Here is an 11747-nt window from a genome sequence, read left to right on the forward strand (position 1 = left end):
GGGCTCCAGTAGTGATTCATTGAGAGTTATTCCCGATAAAATACAGATGGATAAGCATGATGTGGAACCACTATATTTCGTCATTTCAACCTCCTGGGTGGTAGGAAGAAGATGCAACTGCAACCCCTCACAAATTAACATTTCAAAACTCAAGCAAAATGTTTCCATTGCCTAAGGTACAAACCAAAATAACAACGAATGCATACACAGTAACCTCATTGTATTTATAAATCTAGACAGTGTACCTGTTTCAATATGACTAACCTCAATTTAATTTACTTTTTAGAACAAAAAAGGATTATCGTTGGAATCCACCAAGCTTTATCATTCGTCCACATATTAATCAATGCACATAGCATTGAATTAAGAACACACAAGGCCACTTATGCAAAGAAGGTAAGGATCATTCATGGATTCCGTGTTAAAATGCAAGGGAAACATATCATGCAGAGAAGAAAGAAATCAAAAACCTTAGGAGGAAGAGGAGGTACATCCCAAGTTATAGTAATAATTTTCTTCAATCAAATCCCATGCAATAGAGTATCGTAACTCTTAATGCATGTTTGTTCCCCTTCCATTTGATCAGCTATACATGCCTTTACCTTTCCTCTTATTCTTTTGATGCCTATTTTATACAAATATCAGGACCAGTTTGGTAGCATCCAAATGCTGGAGCAACTTCTCATCCATAACATTATGAGAAATGAAAAGTTCACAAAATTCACATGCACGAGCATATAACCCGAAAAGGAGTTGCATAATGCTAAATCTCAGCCACACCCATAATGACTAAAGGTATAAAATTCATAATCTCTGCCTTAATGAATGAACTGAGCTGGCAACCATTTCTTCATGATACAGAAACTAAGGTGTTTCATGTAAAATTTCCAATGGTTAAAATTTAGATTAACTTGTATCATACAAGCTACATTGAAGGATTATAGTAATAGTTAGAACCTCAAAATGCATCAGTTAACCATAGCCCACAGATTTAACATCTCCATTATGTGCTCTGCAGCAATGAAATGGTTTCCTCGACATATTCATCAAAATAGAATAAGGAGAAAGTACTATGAGAAACAAATAGCCACTTCCTCAGTCACTTTCTATGTCTGTCTCATCACGTCTCAAAGTATTATGAGCTGCTCTATTACCAATCATAATATTTGCCAATTCTTGAATTGCATGGGAAGTGCTCTGCCTCATTTTATCAACCAGTATTTCAATGTGGTCTAAAAGCCCTAAACCCAAGAGTCGATTCCTCAGTAGCTCAACAGTAGTAATATAAGGTGGTATTCCTTCATCAATCATCATTTCAAAATACTTACATGCCTCCTCTAGTTTTCCTTTCTTCTTACAAAAACCATGAATCAAGACAGAATATGTTGAGACAGATGGAAAAAAATTTTTGTCCACCATGTTCTCCCAAACTTCAGCTACCTTATCAAACCTTCCTATCCTGATCAACAATTTGAGGACCATGTTATATGTATGGCGATCAGGAAGACATTTATCTTTTTCCATTCTAAACATTAACCTCAGGGCCCTATTGACCTCACAATGATCACAATGGTAAGCTTGTATTGCATTATAGCTCCAAATGTCTGGTTTAACTCCTCTTGAAATCATTTCATCCAACAATTGATAAGCTTCTTCCACAAGTTCATTCTTACAGAGTCGTTTTATAATACAATTGTATGTAAAAACGTTAGGCAAAAGGTTGTACCTTCTCATTTTATCAAGAACCCTGAAAGCTGATTGCACATCATTTGCACTGCAATACGAATGAATAAATATTGAATAAGTAAAAGCATCTGGCTCAACTCTTTTCGACAACATATTGTGAAAAACATTCTTAGCTTCATCCACACAACCACCTTTGCAAAGAGCGCCCAACAAATTGTTATACGCAAGCAAATCCACTGGACATCCTTGTTCAAGCATTGCTTCAAACAGCTCACGGGCTTTATCTGAATCACCAATCTCACCCCATCCACTTATCAAAATGCTGTAAGTTTTAGCAGATAACGAGAAACGATTCTTAGCTTTGTCAAAAAATTGTTGAGCCTGCTGGAGATGCTTCCTTTTGCATAAAAAGTACAACAACTTATCCAAATCATGAACAGTTGGCATAACTCCAAACTCATCCATTCTATTGAAAGACCGAATTGCACCATCTGGTAAATTAGCCCGGCTATATGCCTTGAAGATGAGCCAGAAAATCTCACCGTTGATTACATATGAACGAGAGTCTCTCATTTCTATGAGAAAATCCCATAGTATGGCAAACTGTTTGCAACTTCCTAAGATTTCAACCAAAATGTGGAAGCTCACATCATTGTGCTGAAAACCTGGAATTGATTTAGCCCAAAGAAAGAATCTATGGGCTGAGAAGCCGAGATTCTTGCACCTTTTCAAGACCTGTTCGACCAAATTAGTGGATATTTGTGGTGAAAATGGCTTGAGAGAGAGTTCTAGATCATGGTGAGGGTATCGGTGGTCACTGAGTACTCGGGATATCTCATTGACAAGGTCTGGTAATGATGGCCCTAAGACTTGAGGGTTTGGGAAAGAATGAATGTGGTAATTGGGTTTGTGTTGGACAAGGGTGCAAAAGAAAGAGGGTGAGGTTTTATACTTTGAAAAAAATGACTGAAAAGCCATATTGGACAATGTGATATCAATTCCAGCACCGGGAAGGATTCAACTTCGTTAAAGTACCTTCAATCCATCATTTTCCATTGCTCAAAATCTGGGTTTCTAAAGATGTGAAAGTCATCATGGATGTGCACAAGGCCATGGAAAGCACAACTTGCACTTTTCCCTGTTTAGACAAAAAACAAATTCATATGCAAGAACAGTAAGAGGGAAAATATTCCTCTATATGATAAACAGATGTAAGAATAGCATGACCCAACCTATCAGAGCAGCAGTGGCTCCAAGCAACAGAGCTATTTCTCCATATGAAATGCCCAACATTGCTTACTGTCTTCTTGAAGAAAAACCGAATTCATTCCAAACCCTAAAGAATTATCAAAGGGCAAAATGGAAATTATAGTCAAATAATGGTAACTAACCTGAAAGCATAAATTGAAAAGAATAGAATTTGCATGACATTGTTACAGTTTTGGTGTTTCCTACAAGAGAGTTAGCTGATGAATGAGGGTCTCTCCCTCCACCTCCCCCAATTGGACCTGCACCTCCTCTTTTAATTTATTTTAAAAATATTCTATACCTCTTTACTATTTTCTTTTATTTCAAAAATACTCTACACTTTTCCAAAATCTTTAACAATCTTTCTCTTTCTCTCTCTACATTAATGGAGCATTTACATGGCTCATTAATGAAACACTTACATGACTCAAATTTCAACTTGTGATCTTAAATAAGTTTGATTCAATCTTATTTTTACTGTTGAATATATTTTTTTCTTTTCATATTACTTAATAAATAGTAAAATTTTATTCTAAATTTTTAAAAAAAATGTATATATGTGTTTTTTTTACATATAATATCTATAATTTTTAACATAAAATTCAAAGGAAACTTCAATATTAGTACTTCCACCATTTCCATTTTATAAAATTAAAAGTTAGATACAAATACAAAATAATAAACATAATAATATTAATAGTAAATAATGATATATTATTATTATTATATACTAACTTTATAATGACAAAAGAACTAAATAAATTATAAATCTTCAACAAATAACTTTTTTTTATATTTTAAGTATTTAATAATATTTTTATATTATTTATCTAATAAATTAAATATTTTATTCATGTTATTTGAGTTAAACTATGTAAAAAAACACACATATATATAAACATTTTTCTAGAAATTTAGAACAAAATTTTACCATTTATTAAGTAATTTGAAAAGAAAAAAATATATTCAACAACAAAAATAAGATTGAATCAAACTTATCTAAGAAAATATATCACAAGATTTGAGTCATGTAAATGCTCCATTAATGAATCATGTAAATGTTCAATTAATGTAGAGAGAAAAAGAAAGTGGGAAGGTGTAGGGTATTTTTGGAATAAAAAAAAATAATGGAAAGATGTAGAATATTTTTGAAATAAATTAAAATAGTGGAGAGGTACGGGTCCCACTTGGGGAGGTGTAGGGAGCAACACCCGATAAATGAACATTGGTAAAACAAAGGGAAGAAACGCATTGTGCTAATGATTTGTTTTCCCAGCAGCCCACTAGATAAACTGGGATTTGTTTAATGCCTTTGCTCTTTACACTCCCTACTTCTTAAATTCACTTTACCACGTAAATGTGTCAACTTGTTTATGATCCATGTTTTAAGAATTTCTTAAAGAAAGCTAAAAAAAAGGCCCCATTTCCTAAAGTTTATTTTTAAATGAGAGTAGAATCAAATTAAGATAAATTTGACGCGGTAAGACTTTAATTAATTTTTAAAAACAATATTATATATATATATATATATATATATATATATATATATATATATATATAAATTAAATTTTATGAAGATAGAATTCAAATTAAAGATTTAGCTTTTTTATAATTTTTCTTCAATTTTTTAAGATAAACATGTTACAGAAAATATCGAATATTATGACATTAATTTGATATTATTATAAAAAGATGAAACGAAAAGAGAAACAAAATAGTATTATCTTTTGATTGAATATATATTTTTACTAATGTGTAAAAAATAATTGTCTTATTTTAATAAATATTATTATAGAATATAATTTTTTTATCTTATATTGTAATTACATTTATTTGATCAATAATTAATTTTAAAATAAGTTTTTTTATATCTATGAGGAAAATTAAACACTAAAATATTTGAGATTTGTAATCTTATCTTAATATTTCTAAATTTACCATATGTATTCTTTATGACATTCTTTTTTTTCTGGTATTCAATCATTAATTAATAATTAAAGATAATTTTCTTACATTATTTTTTATAACATAATTTTATTTTCTTATTTATTATGATGTGTTAAGTTTATTTTGAAAAAAAACTGATGTTGATAGTCATGTTAATGATATAATAATATATAATATCACATAAATTTAAAGATAACAATATATAATATGTTAAATTTTAAGCAGTTTTAAGAGAAAAAGTAACATTTAAGAATTTAATTCACTACTAAAATAATAATAATAATAATAATAAAGAATGATTTATAAACTTTATATTAGTCTTATTAAAATGTTTGTATATAGTTTTTTGACAAATTAAAAATACTTATATTTGTAACAAATTAAGAGTTAATGGTATTTTTTCTTATATTCAACATGAATATTTTTTTTAAAAGAAAAAAGACTTTGGTCTTAACTTACTGGACTTTTAGGGATATTTGAGTCTCGTGGGCATGTCCAATGAGAAGCTTTATGGCCCTGTGAATTTTTTTAACCCCAACTTATGTGGATCAGGGTCAAACCCTATGATAGAACTAAATTGAGAAATCTAATTTAAGTTCAAGCTATTAATGTATGTGGTTGGTCTGCAATGTAAATGGTATGCATAGAGAGGATGTTGTAGGTACAAGCCTTTACCTTTTATTTAAGTTTTCAAATTTGAAACAGATATGAATAAAATAGGGATGTGCAAAATCAATTAACCAAAGTATGTAATCGATTAAAATAGAGAGAAATGTTGCAGTTAATTGTATTAGATGTATTAACCGATTAGATAAGTGATCTAATTGATTAAAATAAAGAGCATATTTGCAAATTAATATATGAATGATCTTGGCATAATTAATCGATTATAGAATCAATTAATATTGAAGAGCAATGTAGTTTTTGCCTTATTAAGAGAAACATGTAACATCTAATGTTCTTAATTCATTTCTAATAACGTAGAATTTATCCTTAACGAGTGGTTTGATGAAAATGTCTACTAATTGATGAATGATATCAATGTATTCAATCTTACACTCTCCTTTTAATGCATGATCCCTTATGAAATGGAGTCTGATTTCAATATGTTTAGTTTTAGAGTAGAGAATTAGATTTTTGGTTAGTTTTATAGCACTGGTATTGTCACACTTAAGAGGTGTTTGATCAAGGTAGATGTCATAATCTTCCAATTGGCTTTTTATCCATATTAATTGAGCACAACAACTACTAGCAGCAATGTACTCTGCTTCTGTGGTAGAAAGTGCTACACAAACATGTTTCTTAGAATGTCATGATACTTAAAAAGCAACCTAGTAAGTGACATATGCACCCCCGCTAGTGTTCTTTCTATCATTCTTACAACCCCCAAAATTTGAGTCACTATATCATGTAAGTGATATATTTGCACCCGTGTGATACCATAAACTTAGTGTCTTTATTGCTTTTAGATATTTTATTATCCTTTTTACACCAGTTAGATTTGATTATTTTGAACATGATTGAAATCTTGCACATACACACACTATGCATTATATTAGGACGATTAGTTAGATATAATAATGATCCAATCATATCTCTATACATTGTTTGGTCAACACTCTTACTAGTCTCATCTGTACCTAAATAACAATTAGTAGCCATTGGAGTTGAGGATTCTTTACAATTGTCCATCTTGAACTTCCTTAGTATTTTAATGCAGTCTTTTGATTGATGGATGAAGATGTCAATTGTGCTTTGTTTCGCTTGTGGTCCAAGAAAGAAGTTGAGTTCTCCCATCATGGACATTGCAAATTCTTCCTACATGCACATAGAAAACTCTTGACATAATCATGGATTAATGGAACTAAAGATTATATCATTTGCACATATTTTCACAAATAACAAATAGTTTTCTGAATTTTTAATAAAGAGTGTAGAGTCAACTTTACCTCTTTGAAAGTTACTATTTAGCATGAACTCACTTAACCTTTCATACCATGATCTATGTGCTTTTTTTAGCCCATATAAAGCTTTCTTTAGCTTATAGATGTGATCAGGAAATTCAAAATCTTGGAGTTTAGGAGGTTGATCTACATATACCTCTTCTTCAATAAATCCAATCAAAAAGGCACTTTTCATATCCATTTGGAACAACTTGAAATTCAGCATTGATGCAATAGGTAGGAGAATTGTGATTTCTTCTAGTCTAGCTATTGGTGCTTATGTTTCATCATAGTCAATTCCCTCTTCTTGGTTATATCAGTTTGCAACAAGTCTTGCCTTATTCTTGATAATAAACTAGAATAATCCAGTTTGTTTAGAAAAATCCACTTGGTTCCAATGACTTGATGAGCATGGCTCCTATGAACTAGTTCCCAAACATAATTTCTTTTGAACTGATTCAATTCGTCCTGCATAGCCAAGTACCAGCTCTCATCTTGCAAAGCCTCATTCACTGATTTTGGTTCCACATGTGATATGAAAGCAACATTAATGCATAATTGATTCAATTTTTTTCCTAGAAGATACCCCTTTGGATATGTCTCCTATCACATTTTCCATTGATACATCTCTTGGAATTATCTAGTTTGTGGGTAAGTTGTTTAAGCAACTATTTTTTGCATCATTTGATTTTTGTTCTTCTTAAGCAACTTCCAATTCCTCTACTAAGTCTGCACCTATTTCATGTAAATCTATACTAGTTCTTGGAGAGAGGTATTAGTTTTGCTGGCAATAATTTCATCAAACGCAACATGTATAGATTCTTCTATAAATAATGTACATTTATTTAAGAATATCTCAAAGCTTTCATTTTGGAACTCACCCCATGATCACTTCTAGTAAACCTGATTTTTAAGTCCTTTTCATTTTGAATAACATTTTCAAATTTCTTAAAATCGCATAGTATAACGTTTTGATGAGATAAAAAATGTCCAAGTGAATTTAGAGAAGTCATCAAGAAGTACTAATGCATAATAGTTTCCTCCTATACTTTTTGTTCTAAATGGGCCAAACAAGTCCATGTGTATTAATTTCAAAGGCTTTGTGGTAGAAATATGTTGTTTTGAATTAAATGATGTTTTTACCTGTTTACCCTTTTTGGCATGCATTACATAGTTTGTCTTGTTCATATTTAATTTCAGGTAATCCTTTGACAAGATTTTTATAGACTAGTTTATTTAAATGTGACATATGAATATGGGTTAATCTCTTATGTCATAACCATGGCTCATCATTTTTAGCAAGAAAGCATATTATTGAATCAAAAGATATGTTTCCAAAATCAACCATGTAGACATTTTGATAACTTTTTACCAATAAAAAATAACTAATGCACAATATAATAAGTAATGATTAACTTCAAACGTTACTTTCAGACCCTTGTCACATAGTTGGTGGATACTTAATAGGTTTTGCTTAAGACCTTTTACTAACAACACATTTTCAATTTCAATAGTTGATGGACTTCTTACTTGTCCAGTACCAAGAATGTTACCTCTGTATTATCACTATACATGACACGTGCACTAGTTTTGTAAGATAATTTGCTAAATTTGCTTGCATCTCTAGTCATATGCCTTGAATAACCACTGTCTAAGTACCACAAAGACTTCTTACCTTCAGAAATAACCTGTAAAACAAATTGAGAAGAAGTAGCAGGTACCCAATTAAATTTGGGTCCTTTTATGATAAAAGGTACAAATTTTTCCTTAGGAATCCATTGAAACTTTCCTTTAGGAATACCAGATTTCTTATAGTAGCATGAAATTGATGCATGGCCTAGTTAGTTGTAGTAAAAATGGATCATAGCATAAGGTTTACTTATGTCAACAAACTTTCTAGTTTTTAATCAATTAGACTCGTAAGTATAATCTATGCCTTCTTTATTCAAAACACTCTTTTAAGAACCGAGAAGAACATCGAGATTTGAGCTGCCAAGTGTAAATTTAGACAAAGTTTTCATGAGATATTTGATTCTTTCCATTTGTCTTGGACAGTTTTCACAATTTTGAACACATTTCTTATTCTCATGCAGGTGTTTTTAGAGACATTTTCCATATATTCTAATTTTGATTTTAGACTTCCATTCCCATTATTTAGAGCCTCTATTATGTTTTCCTGCCATTTATTTTCACTTTTGTACTTATTATTGGAATTTTTTAGCCTCCTCATGTAGTTCTTGAAATGCATCCAGTAATTAGTAGTATTTATCTTCAATGCTTTCAAAGTCATAACTACTTACACTGCTCTTAGAGGATGCTAAACCAACCATCAAACATAAATTTTTCTCTTCCTCAAGGCTTTCGCTTGACTCACTAGAAGTGATGGATGCATTATCCTCCTAAGCAATGTATGCCTTCTTTTTCTTCTTGTGTTTGTTGTTTCCATTCTTCTTCTCTAGCTTTTACTTTAGTTTGAACACAGGGAAATCTGGTTTGATGTGTCCTGTTTTCCCACACTTAAAACATGTAGGAGCAACGAATTGATCCTATTTTCTAAATGATCTTTTTTTTTGTGTAAAGGCATTGTTAGTTTTATTCTTATACTTCAAGAATTTTGAGAACCTTTTTGAAACTAGATTCAATGCTTCAGTGTTAGAATTTTCAATAGCTTAATCATCTCTAGAGTCATTTTTCCTAGAGCTAGACTTTACAACAATCTTGGTATAGAATTTCAGTGCTATAGTGTGCCTTTTCTCTCCTTCTTCCTTTTCTTTAAGTCTCCCTAGCTATAGCTCATGTTCTCTTAGTTTTTCAAACATGGTAGCCATGTTTGTTGTTGTGAGATCTCTATATTTAGATATTGTTGTGACTTTAGGCTGCCATGTTTTGTTTATACTCTTCATGATTTTGATATTCAGTTCTTCCTTTTTAAAGGTTTTCCCAAGAACCAACAGGTGATTTACTATGTGGGTGAATCTTTTATGAACATCATAGATGCTTTCTCCATTTTCCATTTTGAACATCTCATATTCTTGGATGAGAGTATTCTTTCTTAATCTCTTGACTTAATTCGTTCCTTTATTTGTTACTTCCAAAACATCTCATATCTTTTTAGCTAATTAACAAATAGAAACTCCATAGAATTTTCATCTAGGATTAGTTAAAGAGATATAATATTTTTTGTTCTCATATCATATTGTGCTCTCTTGTTTTCATCAGTAGTCCATTGTGAAAATTCTTTAGGATGAAAAATATATGATGCGATGAAAATTAAATATAACTAACCATTGAAAAATATTATTTTTTATGACAATTTATGATAACAAATAGTCATAAATTTTAGAACAAAAAGTTTAAGTTTGTAATAAATGTAAATGAATATATATACACGACGTTTAATGTCTATTTTGGTCTTGACTCTTTTTCTTTGTGAGGAAGATGATGACATGGTGCAGTGTGCGTGGTGATATGGATTTCAGAGTGACTTAGAGAATAAGGGTGACAATGTTGCAGAGAAAGTGTGTGTGACAATTTTCTTATATTAGGGTTATAAGTCTCAAATTGAATTTGGAGGGAACTTCAAAGTTCAAGTTTTCAAGCAATAGAGTTTCATTCGATTTCACTTATTTCATATTCAATTAATTTTCTACACATCATCAGAAATCAAATATGGGTATTAATCAAATTAATTAGTTATGTAATCGATTAAGATAAGTCCAATCTCAGATTTTTGAAAAGTACAGAGAATTTCTGATAACAGATTAATCGATTTCATTACTAATGCAATTGGTTAAAAGACGTAAAAACAATTTTCCAACCAATTTTGCAAGGCAGACAAGCAAAGATCATAAACACGTCAATACACATTCACAGATAAAAGAAATTATGCATGAATACAAGATTTAACAACAAATGTTACCAAAGATGATACTCAAGTGATTTTTTATATATCCTTTGAATTTTCTCCTTGAGTGTTGTTTGTTGCTTATCCAGTTTACTTTCTTGCAAAACTTTCAAAAGGTCTTGATGTAGGTACCCAAATGAACTTCGGGCCTTTCATGTTAGTTACTAAGAGTTTTCTTTAGGAATCCACTTAAACTTTCCTTTAGGAACACCAACTTTCCCATAATAACAATTTCTAACAGTATGGCCAATAGTGTTATGATAGAAACAGGTAGTAGCTAAAGGTTTACTCAAATAAATAATTTTTTTCGAGTTAACTCTTTCACTTTTAGCTTTATATCATATTCCTTGCCTATTGATTGCTCTCCCTTGTGATCTAAGTGTTGCTTCTAAGTTAGATCTACCAAGAGTAAATTTAGCCAATGTACTAGTTAGATATTCAATCTTTTCAACATGAGCATGGCATTCTTTACAATCCTTCTTAACAATTTTAATTTCTGTTCTAGCATTTTCAACAGATTGTAAAGCTTGATCAAGTTCAATTTTCAACTTATCATTTTCATCAACAAGGTTATTGATTCTATATTCAAAATCTTTTCTCTCAGAATTTAATCGATTAACCTTGTATTATAGTTTCATTGTTTCAGCATGTAATTCCTGAAACGCACAAAACAGCTGATTATATCTGACTTCTATTGGCTCATTTTCAAAGTTGTTGTTGTTGCTTTCTGAACACATTGATTCAACCATAAGACATAAGTTTGTCTCTTCTTTTAGACTTTGGTCATCATCATTGTTTTCCCATGCAATGTATGCTTTCCTTTGCTTATTCCTCTGATGTGTCAATATTTTCTCGACTTTACTTAGTTTATTGTGCTAGAATTAATTAGGGAATTGTCCTTAAATGTCCAGTATTTTCCCGTTTCTGCTAATTGTGCTTAATTTGACCAGAAATTCTCATTTTAATTAATTTGAATTTTCTGAGCTAATTATTTGCATTATTATTTTCAGGGAAAATTT

General features: G+C 30.7%; 1 protein-coding gene across 3 annotated transcripts; it reads right to left on the reverse strand.

Annotated features, from left to right (window-relative positions):
- Positions 1 to 470: 470 nt before the first annotated feature.
- Positions 471 to 3214, reverse strand: LOC106769670 (pentatricopeptide repeat-containing protein At1g52640, mitochondrial). Of its 3 annotated transcripts, none has more exons than XM_014655389.2 (3): positions 3142 to 3214; positions 2919 to 3022; positions 471 to 2824 (listed from the first exon to the last, which is right to left on the reverse strand). In XM_014655389.2, exon 3 carries the CDS (start codon positions 2662 to 2664, stop codon positions 1096 to 1098), a length of 1569 nt encoding a protein of 522 aa, XP_014510875.1. In that variant the 5' UTR covers positions 2665 to 2824; positions 2919 to 3022; positions 3142 to 3214; the 3' UTR covers positions 471 to 1095. The 3 variants fall into 3 exon arrangements, with proteins under 3 accessions (XP_014510875.1, XP_014510874.1, XP_022640473.1); XM_014655388.2 differs by having other exon boundaries at positions 3116 to 3187; XM_022784752.1 differs by having other exon boundaries at positions 3124 to 3171.
- Between the last annotated feature and the right edge of the window lie 8533 nt (positions 3215 to 11747).

This window comes from Vigna radiata, chromosome 8 (genome assembly GCF_000741045.1).
Source record: "Vigna radiata var. radiata cultivar VC1973A chromosome 8, Vradiata_ver6, whole genome shotgun sequence".
In the NCBI taxonomy this organism is placed as follows: Eukaryota; Viridiplantae; Streptophyta; class Magnoliopsida; order Fabales; family Fabaceae; genus Vigna; species Vigna radiata.

Excerpts from the sequence above, each read along its gene's own strand:
- LOC106769670 (XM_014655389.2), bottom strand. The coding sequence starts at position 2,664 with ATGGCTTTTCAGTCATTTTTTTCAAAGTATAAAACCTCACCCTCTTTC.